The sequence below is a fragment of the Zeus faber genome (genome assembly GCF_960531495.2).
Source record: "Zeus faber genome assembly, chromosome: 8".
NCBI lineage: Eukaryota > Metazoa > Chordata > Actinopteri > Zeiformes > Zeidae > Zeus > Zeus faber.
The window spans coordinates 21,099,805-21,120,766 of NC_137195.1; the positions used below are offsets into that span (position 1 = coordinate 21,099,805).

Sequence of the window (20,962 nt, forward strand, 5' to 3'; positions counted from 1 at the left end):
TTTACATTCCTACTTTGTGTTCATTGTGGATAAAGGTCTCCTTCATAAGGTGGATCTGTATTATTGCACTACTATATAGTCTTATACTATGATAGTGGCATCAAATGAACATAAAAGACGATAAAATGTCATTTTCATGACCGTGGAAGCCCTACTTGGGCTGATTTTGAGGGTCTGGGAGGGGACAGGAGCCCCAGTGCAGCATAAACACGGGCTCGATCATCACTGCCACACAAACAGAAAATGAGCCTCCTCCTACTCCAGTGTCCGGATGAATGCGATGGCTCTGTTTAGATGCTAGGCTGGTTCTCTGAATACACTGGCCTGCAGTGCATTATGGGTACCCCCCCACCCCCTCTGTGTGCTGGCTGAAGGTGGGGGTGGGGGGTGGGGGGTGGTGGAGCTATAAATAAACACTTCTTTCACAGTCCATTCATGTGCAGTTTAACAAAGCCACGCCGCTTGTCCTGTACACTTGGGGATGCTTTTCATTGAACGACGCCACTCTGGACTAGGGGTGTGTTACAGTCAACCCTCCCCCAGCGAGAAGGAAACTTGTAGTTTATCACTCCGTATATAGAAGGTTTCATTGTATGATGAGTCGCTGGCCACGTATCATAACTAATGTGGCATCTCCAGAGTCTAGGGCTGGGGGATATATCAATGCAATATCGATATGAGATAATTGTGATATGAGATTATGACACTGTGAGACATTGTCATGGTATAGTGATTTAGTTAAATGTTGTCTTTAAGGCTGCATTACAGTAAAGTTTTGAGGTGTTCTGAACGTCATAGACTGTTCTAGCTGTTTTAATCGATGCCTCTACTTAATAATATCCACATCACCTGATATTGAGATATTCAGTCAAAGATATTGCTATATAACGGCTTGATCACAGGATTTAAAAAGTGACACTTTTTCAGGCGGCAGGTGATGGTTTGATAAAAATGCACATATGATTTATTTCATCAGAAGTGTTGTTGACAGTGCTGGCACATTTCCATTTCCAGATGAACTGAACGGATGTGAGTGTTCTATCACAATGTGTTAGGTAGTAGCAGTATTTCGGCTGTTGTGACTCATCAACCCCTACACCAGGTGACCCCCCCGTCGGTTTGCACCTGCAAAATTGATTTTTAACATAAACCCCCGTTGCCATAGACACACCGGAATTCAAAAGCTTGGTTGCCAGGGAAACCTCGCCTCGGCGCACAGTCGACAGTACCCAGTGTAAACCCATCTGTGAAAGAGAAAAAAATCTGAAAGAGATTTTCTCTCAGTTTCTGTGTGTATGTGTGTGTGTGTGTGTGTGTGTGTGTGTGTGTGTGTGTGTGTGCGTGTGTGTGTGTGTGTGTGTGCGTGTGCGTGGGTGCGTGCGTGCGTGCGTGCATGTGCGCGTGCGTGCGTGTATGGGCAAGGGTGTCAATGGTGTTGTGATGCACACTCTTGGCAGTTTGCCTTCAGTTGCGCTTCCACCAAATCCAGCGGCTTTGAATATCATATCCGTTACATCTACTGATGTGTAATTTGAAATGAGACCTGTCACTTTTGCATTCCGGTGGCTTCTGACCTCTGTGGTCTGCTGCACTATAAGATGGCGTGGTGAACAGAGATCTGACACCAACGGGGTTCAACAGAGCATAGTTTGAGCCCTGACTCTGCACAGCAGCAGCTGTTGGATGTGCATCTATGGTTACGTTGAGACTACAGGTAACTCACATGTGATTGAGAACAGATTTTTTTTTTTTTTTTTTTTTTTGCAGTGCAGATTGAGACAAACACATACAAACTGGTGGTGTCCATTAGGATTTGAGCCGCTTCACTATCAGAATTGCACATACCACAAGTGGCACAAATCACTGTGTTGGTCGGCAATAGCTGCACTGACTTCTGGAACCTTGCATATGTCCCTGTTTATTGTTTTTATTTGCATAAACGGATTGCAGTCTGTCATCTGCAGCAAAATATCTGTTGCAAGAATTGAAGCCCATCAGTTTGATTTGCTCGGTTTCATATACTTAGTCGGTTTAGTATTAGAAAATGTTAATTTGTCTTTCGAGACATGTTAGTCATTCTGCATCCATACAGCAATCAAATATATGTTATCCGTGCAAATTAGTGTGAACAGTTAGACTAAAAAGATCTGTCCACACGTGAAATCGGTGTTGTAAAGCTGAATTTAGCTTCTGTAACCAGTTGTTGTTGATGGAATATTGGAGGATGTTTTCCTGTACCGAGTGTGCCTTAAGAAATGAATATATTGATGAAGAATCTTGTAATAACTATATAAATGCATTGTCTTACACAGTGATTTGTGCTTTTTTATTTGCCTTTTTAATACCGGCTCCATCTGTGGTTAGAGTGAAACTTTTTTTTTTTCAACAACCCCGCTTTGGGTTTCTAAGTCCATTTGTGCTCTTGATGTCGATATACAAGCATGTAGCAAGTGTGTTTATGTGTCGTATACACCCCCCCCCCCCCTTATTCTACAGTGACACACACACACTGAGGATGTCAGAGCCATGATGCTCCCTTCCTCTACTCGCTCTGTTGCACAATGACGCCTCAGGTAGTTCGGCTCTAAAATAGATCAGAGTGTGTGTGTGTGTGTGTGTGTGTGTGTGTGTGTGTGTGTGTGTGTGTGTGTGTGTGTGTGTGTGTGTGTGTGTGTGTGTGTGTGTGTGTGTGTGTGTGTGTGTGTGTGTGTGTGTTTGTGGGTATGAGTCTGAGTGCGTGTGTGTGTGTGGGGGGGGGTGTACAGCATGTGTGTGTGCAGTGATAGGGGAATGAATTGGAGGTAGTGATTGTGAGGAATAACCTTGTGCAGGGGCTGAAATGTCCAGCCTTGAAATAAGGCACATGGGAACAGTTTTAGCCGTGGAACCCGCCCAAAGTTTTTTTTCTCGGTATGTCGTTATGAAATCCAAATGTTACTTTGTAAAAGCGATTTACGTCTTTGCAGTGTGTGAATTGAGGATTAGTTCATTTACATATTTTGATAGATCAGGAGGTAGCTCGCACTTCAATGCGGTATCCCATTGTGCTCCACGTAACTTGCAATAATCGCCTGATCGCAATTATTTCAGATGACCAACGTAATCAAAGCGTTCGATTCAACAATTATCAGTTATTTAATTTCATTGAACAGGGGGATTTAAGCTAATGTTAGGACGTTGCAATGAATAAAATACAAATAAGGTCCATTTTCCAAACTGTCTACCCAAATCTCTCGATGTTCAATGTCAATAAATTTCTATTATTACACCAATATAGGCTTATACTATGATAGCGGCATAAAAAGACACAAAAAAAGACAATTAAATTGCCAATTGCAATTGTGTCTATGACAATTAATCGTCAACTAAAACTTCATGATGGACGTGTTGAGGGAGCTGTGACGGATTTGGCAGAAGGGCGGATGACGGCAAATGAAATTGGATCGGACTCTAAACTGCATATTCAACATCATGAATAAAACTTTGTTAATGCACAAGTTGCTCATAACGCAGGAGAAAACGTATTTAAAATGCAAATGGAGGCTTCTACTGATCCGTGGAACAGCTGGCTGTCTGTTTATGGTCCTATTGACAGACACTCAGTCTGGACACATGTACAATTTGATGAAACTTCATGTTATTCTTCATTGGTCTGTTGGTGCTACAGGCTGCATAGATTTATGCATTTATGCGTTGACCGTGTTTTTGAATTTTCATCTTTGATTTGAGGTGTTGTACATATTTGTGTGTGTATGTGCTCCTTCAGAAATCCCTTATTCCTTTGGTAAATCAATGACTTTGTCAATCAGCATTACAGAAAGAAAGTTCTTCCCCAACATGAAAGCAATAAACAATGTTAAGGTCCATTCTGTAATATGCATAATGGAAATCTATCCAAGGCGTGGTAAGTCGTGATCCGTTGTGGTGCAGTTTGAATAATTGAAGAAGAAGAATTTGGAGGAAACTGATTCGGGAGACCCTTTTGAACCGTGCTCGCTATATCAATCAACTGTGATTTGTCTGTCTGTCTGTCCCTCTGCCCCCTTAGACTATTTGGATGAGATATTTTATCTCCCTTACATGAGGCTTTCATTAAAACCAGTCATTAGCCATTCATTTTATTGCACCATTTGGAAATCGTGGGCTCATGTTTGATGGAGATTTAATGGGATTTGTGCGGATCTGCATGTGTACTCCCGGTCCAGCATCACCAATAGAGACTCACATGGAGCGATGGAGAGGCAGAAGAGAGAAGACAGCCAAACAGACGTAGGGAAAAGAGAGTCACGCGAAGAGACGAACAGATGGAAAATGAGTAGAGAACAGTCAGGGTGGAGAGAGGAAGAAAAGTGAAGAGCTTTGATGGGAAGCATAGGAAGATGCAGGCTGCTGACTCATCAGACCCAAAGGGATTATACTCAGTGAGTGTGTGTTTGTGTGTTTGTGTTTTCAGTTCAGAGCTCTGGCGAAGGGGGCCTCTGCAGCGGCCACTGCATGTTAGCTCAATGGATAAATGGATGATAGATGGCTGTTTGGATGGATAGAGGGATAGATGGATATACTGTAGGGATGGGGGAGGAGAGAACACTTTGCCTTCAAATGCGTCAACCTTGAGTTTGCCCCTTTCATTATTTTTATTTATCCTTTCACAAGCCTGCTCACTGTGAGGGCGTCACCTCCAAAATAATAATAATATATTATTATTATTATTATTATTAATATCCCCTATTGTTATTGCTTGGGAAAAATTCTCTGACTTTTTAAAGCTAAAACTATTTGAAACAGAAGAACGGCAGAAGCTACGAACACAGTTTAACCGGTCTCGTTTGAAGCGGTATGTCACAAACTCATGGTTTACGTTCCATCCAAATTGATCCACATACGGAGCAGAAATGAGTGAAAAACCAACCAAATTTGACCCAAATCACAGACACTGTCTAATCCATCGAACGCCAAAATATGTACAACAGTGCTAAAACTATCTGGAACACAACAATGACATAAGCTATGAACATGTTTGAGGTATCATTGGAACGGGTATGTCACAAACATCTCAGGGTTCAAGTTTCATCCAAATCGATAGACATACACAGCAGAAATTTGTGAAAAACCGACCAAATCTGACCACAAGTATTCAGGTGTTCGTGCTTGACCGACATGCCACTGTTCATAAACAAAATGAGATGAGATTGACTGTTTGACTGACTATTTACTATAAATGTGCAGGTTCTGGTTCAGAATGTACATGTGTCCAGTGTGCGTTGTAGACTCCGTTGTTCTGTAGTGGTTAGAGATTACAAACAAGCCTGAACATGTAAACTTATCGTGTTTATGTATCTTCTTACCTGGTAGATGTCTGTGGATCTCTTCCATTGATATTTTATCTATTTGGTCCCCATTACTTTGCTAAATTAATGAAAATTATGAAAAACAGTAGTCCACAAAAACTCATGACCACGTTGAGTCCACTCAAATGTACAAGTGAGTGATGCGTTCAAGAACCAGCTAGGTGTCGGAAAAATAGAAGCTGTGATATGGTAATTAATCACAGAAATACCACAACGTTTTTCGTATTTCATGGAAACGTTACTTTTGAAAATGTAATTCAAGGAAAGAAGTCACCACTAAAATTACTGAGTGATGCAGGGTCCACACTGCGTCACCCAGGAACGATCATAATTCTGAAGCCACCATTCTTCAAACTGAACGCCAGAAGAGAAACATGCAAATAAGTAAGTCCACGATGTTTGTAACTTTTATAACTTGTGATGCATTTCACAGAAACCAAAAAACGAATACATACCTAAAATGAATAAACTGGATCCTGTTTATTGCTACCTGCAGCTTTTATTATTATTATTATTATTATTATTATTATTATTATTATTATTATTATTATTATTATAATTATTATTAATAATAATAATAATAATAATAACAATAATAATAACAATAATCATGTAATTATATTATTATCCATTATATTATTATTTATAATAATTATAATAATAATCCAAATTAATAAATAATATTGATGATTATTATCATTATTATTGGTATATAAAATATATTATATATATATATATATATATATATATATATATATTATTATTATATATCATTTTGATATCGTACAGTTTTGTTGGCCGTACATCTGTGATATAACAAAGCCATCCGCAGTCAACTTTAGAAGACTCTCTCTGCAAGGCTCCAAGCAGGAAGTGATGCTGCATTCATGGGAACCCCTTTTTCAAATTCATTCAAATAATTTTGAAACCGAAGTCTTCACAATGCTATCCATCTGGATCTGTCCCCTTTCAAAAGTGATATAGACTGGAGGGGGAGCATAACATTTCAAGTCAGGTGAGTGATTGTTCTGGACGTACAGAGCGTGTGTAATGATCGTCTTATTTTAAGCCAAAGAGGAAAAGCCAATAACAATTTATTTCGCTGGCATGGAGCAGAGAGGGGCGTGGCACTGTTAATGAGACTCTGTCACTACCGCTCTGTATGCATCTAGTTCCTTTCTCTACCTTTCTCTTCTCCCCATTACATGCACAGACACACTTTGTGCTTTATTTTTGATTCCTCATACCTCCTTTTTTTTTTTTTTTTTTTTTAAACCTGTGCTGTCAGCATGCTGGGCATACAACACAGAGTATTTGTATGCCATTGCATCTAGGACAGAGTTAGTCTGCAAGTGGAATTCAAGTTCTCAACCTGCAATGCAACTCTTTATTGATTCTTAAATCATCAAGAACTGCTACAACAACTCTGTTCTGTGGATGCCCTGTAGAATGACAAGAGCACAGTTTTGGTTATGGAGAGCCACCACCAACCCCCCTCTCTGGAGAACTATTTGTCATGTTTGGGTCTATAAACAACTGATCACTACTCCAAGAGGGGGAGAATTTCCACGGTGAGACAAATAAACATAGAAACAAACAACATTTACACAAAAACATGAACATTTGACGACAACATGTATTGAAAAACTGAATTAGGTCCAGAAAAACTGTAACTACAACTGGTCACGTGGCCTCTTCCCGTCAAAGTTATGGCAGCAAATGAGGGAGGAAAGGAGAGGAAAGCACCCCACGCCTACTCCCACCCCGCACAAGGGGGGAGGCCCGCCCCACCGCAGCCTACCAGACACCCCGCCCGGGGTGAACCTCGATGTTACACTTCCCCCCCCGACGATGCCGGCAGGCCGCCAGGTATACAGGCCCGCCGCCACCCCCAGCATCCTTGTCTTGTGCCGCGTTGTAGAGTGAAATGCTGTGAGGTGTAACCATTGGTGATGACAGAAGCAAATGGAGAGTTGTAGAGGATTCTGATCCATTGAATGAGGGACTCTCCAAAGCCAAATTTGTTGAGGATTGAAAAGAGATTCATCCGATTCACTCTGTCAAATGCTTTCTCGGCATCTAAAGAGGCAATAATAGCATTAAAGTTGTTCCTTTTAGATATGCTCATCAGACTGAATAAATTGCTGGATGAGTGTCTGCTGTTCACAAAGCCTGTTTGATCTGGGTGAATTATAAATGGGATTACTTTTTCAATTCTGCTGGTTAGTGTTTTACTTATAATCTCAAGGTCACAATTAATAAGGCTTATGGGTCTGTAACTGGAGGTGAGGGTTGGGTCCTTTTTGGGTTTCAGCAAAACCGAAATGAGAGCAGTATTCATGTTCGGAGGCAAGGTGGAGGTTGACTTGACCTCTGTAACCATTCTGCTGAATAATGGGGAGATAAGTGGCCAGAAGTGTTCCAAAAATTCCACTGGGTAGCCACCTGATCCAGGTGTTGTTGGGCATAGAGAAGAGCGCTCTCCTGAGTTCTTCAAGAGAAAGTGGTTGATCTAAGGTGTTAGCGAAAGTATAGGAAGGTCGATATCATCAAGGAATGAGTGAATGTTTGATATATTCGATTCATTATTCGAGTGATATAGGTTCTTATAAAAGTCTCGAAATATTTTATTGATGTCTTGCGGAGAGTATGTTATTCTACCCTGTGAATTTTTGATGGCTGTAATAAGTGATTTTTCTCTATCACGTTTCAATTGATTGGCAAGAAATTTTCCTGATTTGTCATTAAATTCAAAATAAATTTCTCTTGTTCGTGTCATAAGGAATTGTGTCTTTTGATGGATGATAGTTTCAAGTTGTAGATGTAATTGTCCTGATCTCATTTCGGATTTGCTCAGAAGATAAGTGGGCTTGTTGGGCATGCGACTCCTTTAGTCGCTGTTCGAGTTTATTTTGGCATTCTTGTCCTTTCTTTTTCTTGTGAGTGGAGAATGAAATAATACTTCCTTTTAGAACTGCCTTAGCTGTTTCCCATAGTAAGGATGGTGATATTTCTGAGGAGTCATTCAGTTCAATGAAGGAAGTCCATTCTCTTGAAAAGAAATGATTAAATTCTTTATCTGTCAAAAGTGAGGTGTTAAACCGCCACCTGCCGGGAGGGTTCCGGTTTGTTTCATTTATCAGGTTGAAACTAATCGGCCCGTGATTGGAAATGACAATACGGTGGATTTCTGGATTAGTGATTTTGGACAGTGCAGAGTTACTTGTTAAGAAAAGGTCGATTCTAGAGAAACTTTGGTGGGGTGGTGAGTAATTGGTGTATTCTCTAGAATGTGAGTTATTTGTACGCTAACAATCCCCAAGAGCAAGATCACTCATATATTGTTTTATAGTGTCCGACGAACGCCAGGATTTGGAAATATTTCTGGTTTGAGAATGGTCTAAATTTGGATCCAGTACTGTGTTGAAGTCTCCTCCCAATATGATAATTGATTCAGAAAATTCTAAAAGTTTTGAAAATATATTGTGAAAGAAATTTGGGTCATCCTCATTGGGGCCATAAATATTAGCTATGGTTAATTTGATGTTACCTAAAATCCCATTAGTCATTATGAAACACACTTCTGGGTCTGATATTGTGGTTTTATTTTGATATGTGATACCTTTATTGATCAACATAGATACACCTCTTTTTTTTGAGTTGTATGATGCGGAAAACATCTGATTAATAACCCATTTAAGCTCGAGTTTGAGGTGCTCAGATGCAGTGAGGTGGGTTTCTTGCAGTAGACAGAAGCTGGGGTTCGTCTTGGTGAGGTGAGTTAGGATTTTGCTACGTTTAGCAGGTGAGCCCAAGCCTCTCACATTCCAACTAACAAACTTAAGGGGTGTCATTGAAGCTAGTTAGGGGGTGATGGCACAGTGCATCCAAGGCAATAGCTATACTACGGTTCCCATGCTTTTCCATAGATAAGTCTGGGGTTTCCTCCTTTACATTCCTTTTCATTGCCATTGTATTGTAGGAAGTTTGGAGGGATACATAACTACACAAACAAATGACGAGTAGACAAAGATAAACACAGAACATTGCCGGATTACACATACATAAAGTGAAAGACATTATAGAGTGAGAGTGATAGGAGAAGTAAGGAGAGAGGGATTAGGGAGGTGAGATGATGAGAGAAGTACGGAGGGGGAATTAGGAAGGTGAGATGAGAGTGAGCGATATTTTAAATCCTGACATAGATAGCATGCCTATGCCTACATCTTGCAGTATATAATAACTGGAATAACAATAATACATACATTATGATCAGAATAACCAGGGTGTGGTGGAGTAGTCTCGGTATAACAGACTGTCTATATATAATTTGTCAACAATCATCGATATGTGTTTACCCTTCTGCCGGTTCTCCTTCAGGACAGGATACAGCACCTACCTTCAGTCGTTGATCTCCCGCGGGAATTGATCGTTCATACCCAGCGTGGTTCCTTTCAGTTCCCGTCCTTTACTTTTAACCAGCTCCTTGTGCTGGAAGTGTTCAAACTTAGCAATGATGGAGTGGGGACGGTTCCTCACGCGGTGTCCCAATCGATGAACTCGTTGAAAGGTGATCTGCTTCACGGTGTCCGTCGGGAGTTTCAGGGCGGTGCAGAGAAAGTCTTTACACCATATTTTCTGGGAACTCGGTGTTGTTCTCTGGGATCCCAGAAAAGATGAGGTTGTCCCGCATACTTCTGGATTGAATATCCAGGATGGTCTCTTTCATTATTTTCTTTTCTTTTTTTACAACTTCCATCTCCACTGTGAGATGCTTCGCGGAGGTTTTCAGATCCGCGTTGTCGTTTTGCTTCTCGCCGACCGTGCGGTGCAGGAAATCAAGACTGGCTTTGATCTCGTTAATGTCTCGGAGAAGTGGACCGAGCATGTCCAGCTTCTTGTTAATCTCATCCAAGACACTAACCTCTACGGCACCCGGTATGAGGTCATCAGTGTCTGTTGCTGAGTTGGTCTTCTTTCTTTTCGCAGGATTATTGCGGCCCTGGTCCTCTTCCATCACGTATGCTTTAAAAAAAAAATCGATATAATCTTCGAGGTCCTCAATTTTGGTTGCGTGCGGTTTTCCCTTTTTTATATATATACTGTATATATAAATATTATTTGCAATTCGCTTTGTTATTCTGTCTGAGGTGGAGCTACCGTGTTAGTTAGTGTAGCAGGGCGCCGCCATGTTGGGTCTCCGCTCACTACTCAGTTCCGCTTCCGTCTTCTCGTGAGATCACAGCATGCTCCCTCTCCTGTATGATGTCCAAAGAACAAATCATTCCTTATACCTCCGTTGGAAGATGCATTTGAGATACACTGCAGCCAAGCTCAACAGGAAACACAGTGTGGTGTCAAACTTCTCCGGGTTGAGTTGTAAACCCTGGACCCTGGCGGCGAGCGCTGGCCGGCGATGCAAGCCCTTCTTGCGCCACTAGATGCCGAAGACTCAGGCTGGAGAACAGATTTCCGGTCTTGGAGCCCACAGTCGATGTCAGGGATATGCGGGAGTTCCCCCTTTTGGGGGGGGTCACAGTCCACCAAAGCATCGATGGCACCGAGACGCTCTCTTCCGCGGCCAGCCTTGTCTCCGCCGCCGCCAGCTGCATCTCCGCCGCCGCCAGCCTCCTCCTCCTCTGATTCCCTGCCTGGACGGTCTATCCAGCAGTCCGTCCACGCTCCCCTCCACCGCCGCCAGCTTTCTCTTCACCACGCAAGACCTCTGCCTCGCTCCTCTGTTGGTGCGCACCCTGGGACATCTTCCAAGGCGGTTGCGGAAGACAGCTGTGCTGGCTGTTCCACCGTGCTGGTTGTTGGGTCATCCATCGTCCGTCCAGATCAACAGGTGCCGCACTTCCTGCCACCCAGCTGCATGTGTTAAGGACATTAACATCCGACATTCCACAGCTGCTTAACCATCACCCGTCAGTCTCTGCTGTTGTGGTGCATGGGGGTAAAACGCAGCAACCAGAGAAACTTAAAGAAGATTTTGTCTGCCTCATGAACAGCGTTTTAAATACAAACAAGCAGTGCATTGTGTCTGGCCCACTGCCCGCCCCCGTTCCAGCGAGGTGAAGTTTAGCCGATTGTGGCAACTGCACATCCAGCAGAAGGGCTACTGCTGCAACAGAGGCACCCCTTACGTGGACAACTTTACCATCTTCTACAATAGACTGGAACTTTTAAAGTCCGATCGCCTCCATCCAAACCATGAAGGTTCCCGTCTACTTTCCATAAACATTGGACTCACACTGCTCTCCTGAAATGCATTCACCTCCTGACGATCAGTGAGTCCCACACATGCTTACACCATTCAGTCATCTCCTCCATCCCCTACTCCAGCAGCCCACTCAGCTCTCCTAAATGGGACTGTTATGGCTTCCGCTATAACCACCATAATTTCCTTTCATAGACCTATGGTAGCACGCTCATTATCACACCCCCTGAAGGCTAATCATAACAATATAATTTCAGTTCCTAAACGATTACCCTTTGCTGCTACTCTCTGTAAACCTGTAAACAATAAATAAATATATAAAACTAAAACTCAGTTGAGCTTATCTTCACTGGGATTCCCTTAAGAAAAACATGTCAATTATCACCAAACAATATTTTAACCATGACAAAGCGTCAGCTTGATAAGTCCTGATGAGGTTCCTGCATTGTTCTAAGCACAATCATTATGTTTACTTAATTCTCTTAACTATCTCTCCTTTTTGACAAATGTACTTACTTTATGTCAAACAAGTAAAACAATGAAACAACTAGCGGAAGAGATACAGCTCAGTACATACAGTACCAAGTGGCCTTCTCAAAATGAGTAGAGGAAAAACAAGGTTAGTGAGGAATCCTGTGCCCTCATCTGTGGAGGAGACAACCATCATTATTAGACGAGCAATATTGGTACGGCGGCTTTGTTGGCTGCATTGGCTGGGTAAATGTACATTAATGTAAACAACACAAATAGGAGCTCAAAATGGGGGGCTCATGACATCAAAACATTAAACAGATGTTCTGTATGTCTCATCAATCAGCTACACTGCACTGTATCACACTTGCCTGTACATATTTATCCAATCAAATCAAATAAAAGACAGTTCACAACAGATAGAAACAAACACAACCGGTTGTACAAAAATAGACACTGTTATAGACACAATAAACACTGTTTTCAACTAAAAAAAGAGATGACTAACAGACAAACCAAACGAAAACCCTCCATGTTGTTGTACTCATGAGTTTAAATCATCGTAGTTTAACTTTTCAAGAACTTCAGTCGCAAGATCTGGGTGGGGCAAAGCCACAATGGTTATCGCTGTCAAGCAATCATGTGAATCTCCTTAAGAGGGAAGAAGAGAAGCAAAGTGAAAGTTGCCCATGTTGATGATGGAGAGGTGTTGCCAAAGAGAAATTAGCCAGTTTGCTTCGTAGCAAGATAAAGGCTACAGAATGTAATAAACCCAATAACCCCGGAACCAAGTTTCCGAGCAAAGTATGCAACAAGACGTAATTCATCTCCATAAGATTGCAACGACACAGCTAACATAAACCAATCTCCCTCATCCACATTTAAACGTAATCAAGCTAACCCTTGTAATCAAGCTAACCCAAAAGCTTGTTTGAAAGGCAATGAAAAACGTTCTCTCATCTAATGGCTGGGCAAGCATTGCCTCATTCCACGATCCGAAAACAACTACCACAACAGCCAAGAAAGGCCATGCCAGGGTGCGACCCCTGAGGAGAAAAATAAATAAATGTCTTGACTCAAATAATGAACGTTCTTTTGTGCCGGCTGGAGTTATAAGGGGAGAAAAAATAGAAACTATGATCATCTTGTTCTAAGTATTTTAGGAAGGCCTGTGTATTCACGACAAGAGCAGATCAATAAACCATCAGTATTCGAATTAGTGTGCTGCCATTAACAAAATCAAAATCAGTCAAAATAAATTTCTGTAATGTGGCAGAAGAAACATTACCAAAGGCTCCACATAACTTCAACAATAAGTTAAGGAACTAGCACGCTCATTATCACACCCCCTGAAGGCTAATCATAACAATATAATTTCAGTTCCTAAACGATTACCCTTTGCTGCTACTCTCTGTAAACCTGTAAACGTTGGTCTTTTAAACATCAGCTCTCTAAATAACAAATCCTTTTCATGTCATGATTTTATAACTTTTAATAATTTGGATCTTTTTATCATCACAGAGACCCTGTTAAATCAGGGAGACTGCAGTCCCCGATTTTACGTTTCTCCACCAACCCAGGCTCTCGGGATTTTAAAAGCACTCCCATTTCACAGAGCAGTTTTACATCATTTTAACATCTTGGTTTTATGCTTCATTCCAAGAACTGATTGTGATTATTTTAATAATTTATAAACCGCCGAGATTAATAATGTTTTTAACCAAGAAATTGCTGAGTTGTTATATAATTTTATGTTGAATGATGACAAAATTCAGATTTTAGGAGATTTTGACATACATGTCTGCCTCCCCAGCCACACTTTCATTACTGATTTTATGGATGAGTCAATAACATCCATAAAATCAGTAATAAAAGTGTGGCTTTTAACTTCACTCAATGAGTACGAGAACCTACTCATTTTAAGGGCCACACCCTTGACTTTACTGTACAGTGGTCTCAGCGCTGAAAACATTGAGTTAAAGGCTGTCTGTATGTCCGATCACCAAGAGGTTTTATTCAGTGTGGTCTTATCCCAATTTTTTTTATCCCTCACAACAATCCTGTCTGCCGCCGTGTTTTTAACTCTATGTCAGCGAGTACATTTTCTGAGCTTTTCATTGCTGCTGCTTCGCCTTTAACTGCCTTTCATCCAGATTTTAACACAGAGGAGCTCATCTACCATTTCAATGACACGTGTCTGATTGTCCTGGACTCTGTCGCCCCATACAAGGACAAAAAGTCAAATAAAAGATCGCAGCCCTGGCTAAATGAATCCACCCAGGACCTAAAGAGAGACTGTAGGAGAAAGGAAGGGAAATGGAAAAAGAGAGGTTCAAATGTATTTTATGAGATCTGGAAAGACGCTATGGGCAATTATCAAAGGGTAGGTGAAGAAGCAAGAGCAGCTTTCCTCTCTAACCTGATTGTTGCAAACCATTCAAACCCCAGAATTCTATTTGAGGTAATAGACTCCGTCATCACCACCCCCCCGGCCATCTTACTCAGGCGTCATCAGAGATGTGTGAGGAGTTTTTAAACTTTTTGCAAAAAGAAGCTGAGAATATAAGACAGGAAATTACGGCCCCTGACCAAGCTTTACATGCCAGTTTTTACATGAAACTCTATCCCACATGAAATCAACCACGTGCAGCCTTGATATTAACCCCACCACATTTCTTAAAGAGGTGACTGACACAATTGGACCCAGTTTATTATCTATTATAAATAGCTTGCTGGAAAAAGGCATTTTTTCCTTCTGCTTTTAAACATGCTATGGTCCATCCTCTTTTAAGGAAACCAGACCTTGATACCTCTGTTCTTAACAATTTTAGGCCCATTTTTTAAGCTTCCATTTCATTCAACGGTTTTAGAGAAGGTTGTATCAACCCAGCTTTTGGCCTTTATGTGTCATAACATCTTTGAGAAATCCCAGTCAGGTTTTAGAGTTTTACATAGCACAGAAACTGCCCTCCTCAAAGTAACCGACAATATCCTTCAAGCAGCCGATAGGGGGGATAGTGCAATCTTAATTATTTTAGATCTAAGTGCAGCCTTTGACACTGTAGATCACGTTTGTTTAATTGACTGTCTTAACATCTGAGTTGGCATCAGGGACACTGCACTTGCCTGGTTTTATTACTACCTTTTTGAAAGAACCTTTGCAGTCTCCATAGGTAACGACTCATCCTCTACAGCGCAAATGTTCAGTGGCGTACCGCAAGATTCCATTTTGGTTCCAATTTTATTTCCAATCTATGTGCTGCCTCTTGGCCCAATTATCGAGACACAATGTCTCTTTTCATTGCTACGCAGACGACACACAGATATACCTTCTTCTGAGACCTGGTGACCCAAACACCCTCGCTGCTGTTGGCAGACTGTCTCAATGATATCAAGCGTTAGATGGCACAGAATTTTCTTCAACTCAATAATTCAAAATCAAACCAAATTCAGTGAAACCAAAAGCCAAATTCTACCAGTCATATTGAGAGTGGCCTTGCCACTGAGTCCATAAATATTAAGTCTGTTGCCAGAAACTTGAGAGTACTTAGGTGACTCTCACCCAAACCCGAACAACAAATTAAAAAAATAGTCCTGTCCTGCTTCTTTCAACTGAGAACCATTTTAAGAGTCAAACCAATACTATCACACAGTGACGTGGAAAAAGTAATCCACGCCCTAATTTTCTCATAACTAGACAACTGTAGCTCACTCCTTTCTGGCATCAACCAAAAGTCACTCTCTCGCCTCCAACTAGTTGCAAAAGACGACATCACATCACCCCAATCCTGGCTTATCTCCAATGGCTCCCTGTTCGGTTCAGAATCAAATTAAAAATTGTGTCGCTTTTAAAGCACGTCTGGGTCTGACTCCAAGCTACGTAACAGATATGTCGACCCCGCATGAGCGAGTGCGCAGCCTCAGATCCTCAGGCGGGGCCCTCCTGGCTGTTCCAAAGTCTCAACTTAAAACTAAAGGTGACCGCACCTTCTCTGTCGGGGCCCCTGGACTTTGGAACGACCTGCCTGAGGAGATTGGGCTAGCAGAGTCAGTGACTTCTTTGAAGTCACTGTCTCAAAACCCATTTTTATAGATCTGCTTTTATGTGACGTTATTTATCATTTTTATTTTTTACTTTTTTATTTATTTATATTTTTTCCTTTTATTTCTATTTATTATTATCATATTATATCTACTTTTTCATTTTTTTGTCTCTTTATGCACTTTTACAATTTAATGAATGAATTTAATTTCTGTTTGTTAATGTTAATTTCAAGATCTGAACACTCTTTTTATTTCTCTGTTGCCTTGTAAACTCTGTGCTATATAAAAAAAGCTGTCAATATTATTATTATAAACCCTGACAAATCGCTGTCTCTCACCTCTCTCTCACTGTCTGTCAGCCGTCCTCCATGCTCTCTCTTTTAGACTTTCCCACCCTTTCCTCTTCTCCCTCTCTCTCACTCCTTCTGCATTGGAATATTCCACTCTTTCTTTAATCCCACCAGCTTTTTTGGAGTGGCTGTTAAATCTTTACGAATGGAAAGCCGTAGTGAGTCAGATCAGGCACCGTCGCTGCAACCTGACGCACTTAGTAAGACTGCCGCAACATTTCAATGGTGACAGGGTATTTTGTAACCAATCTACACTGGAATGGATTCATCTCGTAGGATCAGAAGATGCTGGAAATTGTGGAAGTTGTGTTAAAAATTATGAGATGGTAACCTACATAATGCAAACAGACAAGGAAGGATGTGAGCTCAAGAAAAAAAAACTCCCCTTTCAGACATCCCCAAACCAGGCATCTTCCTTAATGTTACGGGAGCTTTCCCTACTGGCATGTAACTGATGAAAGGTCTCAAGCACACCAAACTTACGTGATGTTAATATTTTGTAATATTTCTTTCTCAGACCTGATGCAGGCCACCCAAGAGACCAACGTCAACGTGCCCCAGATGGCTGACACACTGATGGAGAGAGTGGGCAATGCCAGCTGGGTGGTGGTCTTCAAAGCCCTGATAACCACACACCACCTCATGGTGCATGGCAATGAGGTGAGCTGTAAAAAATAGCTGTGACAAATATGATTATACACACATGTAGGACAGGAACAAGCAGGCAACCCCTTATATACAATGTACGCAGAAGCATAGCATAGGCATAGGCCTGCATACTGCTAACGCAACTCACAATAGCACACTTCACTGTGCATACTGCTTGTGATGCACAATAGGCGCTCTTGAACCTCGCATTACAGTAATTGACTTGTCAATGGCAAATCAGCAGCAGAAGTTGTCTGATTTGTCTTGCCCTCCGAAAGGCTTCGGCTTGTTGCTTGTGTGCACCTGACCCACTTATCACCCCGACGGCAGTTAGATCATCGCAGCGACCCACCGAGCACATGCGCTCTCCACTACATGTAAAATTGATCTACGTCGTCACCACACGTACACACACATCCACGTACACACTTTCTGAAATAGGCTAGTGTAGAAAGATGAAGGGGCCATGGAAAGCAGATTGTGGACAGGTGACAGTACTCTACATTAACAAGATAATGAGGGAAAGGGAGGTAATTATTCACTGTCAGAGAATAGAAAAGAGACAGCCGGGAGAGATTCAGTGACGGCGGCAGGAAACAAAACAAAGAAAGATGTACGAGGGACCAGAAGTGAAGGTCGTGCTTGGGGAACAGACAGCCCCAGTGTGCTGGTGATAATACCCAGCTGCAGAGTCGAACTGGTGAGATAATGGAATTAACCTTTGTAGTTGCACAGAATGACTTATGGTATATTCTCTCACACAGTGTGTGAGAGTGGGCAATTTATATCCATTAGGGATAATACACGAACAATGCGATACGCCACATGTGTTACGCTCACTGACTCAGAACAGATGTGAACCCATAAGCACAGCACAAAAACATTCAGTTAAGAAGTCAAAGTCCACAAGCAGAAAAATTGCTAAATTTCCCGTTGTGGGACCGATAAGGGTATATTAAAAAAATAATAATAATAATAATTATAATTCACAAAGTTTGTTTACATTGATATCTCTGGAATGTCAATAAAAATTGACAGTGATGTTATTGGGTTTTTATTTTGTAGAACTTCGCACTCTGGTGCGTGTCAGTGTTTCTCAGAAGCGTATCAATTTATAATGTTTCCTTAATGTACACTTTGTTTAATCCAATTGTCTTCTGGTAATACTTGTAACTTTTTCAAACATAATAAAGGTCAATAGTTATTGCATAACACCTGTAACATTGTATGGTTAAGAGTTTATGTCTTATATTCCTTTAGTTAAAGTCCAAATGCGACTATATCTGTCTGTCACTAAACTGCAGCGCTATCACAGGATCCATGACATCCATAAACTACTGATTCCAGTTTTTCCAAAAAGTAAAATGTAATTGTGAAAAATGGTTTCCAAGGAAGACACACCATTCTATATTTTTGATATTTATATAATATTTTGTATTAATTTGAAAATATTGAAAGATAATTCATTAAGATAGCAATGGTTTTGAATTGTCTCAAGGGCCCTAGTGGCCATTTTATAAGTGGTCTGTCTTTCTTTCCCTTGGTAATGGATTTCTTTTTGAATGTTTACTGTGTAAAATACCTCACATGTTTATCTTGAATATTTTGTGCTTTGATATTTCAGACAATCCCTAGTGTTCTTAATATGAAAAGTTCCTGTATACATGATATGGTGTCGGTTTATAAATTAAAACCTTAAAAATCCAAATTTTTATCATCAGATATTTAATTAGTATTCAGTAGTATCCAATCGTTTTTAGGGGAATAATAATCTTTTAAAGTCAAAATATTTCTAAACCCAAGTTGCAAATTCATGTCGATTTATAGGTGTCCCTCACATTCCCTTATTTATAGAAAATCCCCTACAAAAACTAAACCAAAGAAGAAGCGGTTTGTATTATCTCCTCCCATTGTCAGGTCGATTCTTTAATTTTAAATATCAACAAGGCTTTTAACCTGAATAGGATGCTACAGTACATTTACATATACAAAGGATTTCTTCTGTGGATGTTTGGTGCACTTCAGTACAGACCATTAGAATTAAAAAATAAAAAGCTTCAAAAAAGCCAGAAAAAAAACAAGAATAAAAATAATAAAATAAAATATGATTAAAAAAAAAAAAAAAAAAAAAAAAGTCAAATTAAAAATTAAATACAATTTTAAATAAATAAAAAAGCACTCCTCTGCCTCTCCTCTCTCGTCCTCTCCCGGATAATTGGACACTGGCCTTCTGAACCCACAGTTATTGAAGGAGGCTGAAAAGGAAACGAGAGAGAGGGAGAGCGAGCGAGCGAGCGGGTCTGTTCGCTGCTGAGAGCGCGTTCACCGCATGCCAGCGTGAGGCCTTTGTTTTGTTTTGTGTCCGGGTCTTTATTCTGAAAGTCTCGAGGATAACAATGTCTTTCCCTGGTTCCTGGTGGATAATACTTCAGTGCATTTGCCGCTGTTATGTTCCCCTCTCTGTTTCCGGGGACCTGACGGGTGTTCAGGCCCCGCCCACTCACCCACTGAGGCTCTGGAGGCACTTAAGCTAAAAATTCGCCGACCAGACGTCCGGGATCATCCCGGTTGTCCGGGATTGTCCCGGTGTCGGGCTGTGTGTTCTGAGTCCTGAGGAATATCTATAAAACACAAAAATGTACCGGTTTTCAACATTCACTACCAAATTGTTCCGGTTGTCAGCACAGTCAAAATAATGGTCAACATAGTTTTCAGTGCTTACTTTCATCATCTGTCCCACTCAGTACCTAACCCAGTCACAAAAGCGACATTCGGCAGCTTAAAATAATAGGAATTACGCAGTGGTTTCAGGCGTCCATGTTCCAAGGCTCAGCGCCATTGAGAGTGTATCTTCCCTCCTATTGGCTGTCGCCCGGCGCCGGACGCTGCTCATTTGCATGAAGTTGAAACCTGCTCAACTGACCTTGTCGCCCTGGAGCTGTCAGCTCGTCGCCGGCCGTCACTCCGCCCCCTTGCAGCTGGATGAAGCCGAGCTCCATTTGAAATGCATTGCAGCCTGACGCTTTGCAGCGCCCCGTTGCCGGCGGTGTGACCGAACCACAATTGTTTCACTGTATGGTAATAAAAAAAAAACACTTAAAAAGAAAACATCAACAAAAGAATTCAGTAGAGCCATTTGGAGCAGATAAGGCATTCGGGATTCTGGGATAAGCGCAGGTATTGGGTTTTTACCGTGAACTGAACCTCGCGTGTCTTCTCCATGACAGAGGTTCCTCCAGTTCCTGGCCTCCCGAAACTCCCTCTTCAACCTCAGCAATTTCCTGGACAAAACCGGCTCCCACGGTAAGACGAAAACAGCTCAACTGAGTTCCTTTCAGGGCGTCTCCTGTCTGAACGGGCCAATTTGCGCGCTAATGCCAATGCTCATGCTCACGCTAATGCTAATGCTAACGCTAACAACTCAGGCTCATCCTCCGCCCCCATAGAGATATCCCCGAATCTTCGGCTGGGTATTTCAGTCTTTTCTCACCCCTTTTGTTTCTTGGTACGTCTTCATCTCTTTGTTCTTCTGCTATATCCCTCCCCGTCCTCCTAACCTGTCATATTTATTTCCCTCTGTTGCTTCTAACATTTCTTCAACTGTGCAACTGTTTGCCGACCCGTTAAGAAAAGAACTTAAGGCGTCGGTGAATTTTTTGGTAGGTCCATTATCATATCATTCATCGTTACTTCTTGTCCTTCTCAGGCTACGACATGTCTACGTTTATTCGACGCTACGGTCGATACCTCAACGAAAAGGCCTTCGCCTACAGACAGATGGCTTTCGACTTTGGCAGAGTCAAGAAGGGGTATGTTCTTCTTCAGTACTTCATCGTTTGATTGATGATTCTGCCTCTCCTCCTTTAGATATGACTTTGTCA

The 20,962-nt window shown here is 41.5% G+C and overlaps 1 protein-coding gene across 1 annotated transcript in view; it reads left to right on the forward strand.

The window, feature by feature from the left end:
• Nucleotides 1–20,962, forward strand: part of snap91a (synaptosome associated protein 91a) — a gene marked incomplete at its 3' end in the record, with an annotated part of 37,316 nt that overhangs the window by 8,077 nt on the left and 8,277 nt on the right. The window contains exons 2-4 of the mRNA XM_080005713.1: nucleotides 16,951–17,093; nucleotides 20,309–20,384; nucleotides 20,788–20,890. Of these exons, the coding sequence (XP_079861839.1) occupies nucleotides 16,951–17,093; nucleotides 20,309–20,384; nucleotides 20,788–20,890 (322 nt within the window). The remainder of the gene's footprint in view (nucleotides 1–16,950; nucleotides 17,094–20,308; nucleotides 20,385–20,787; nucleotides 20,891–20,962) is intronic.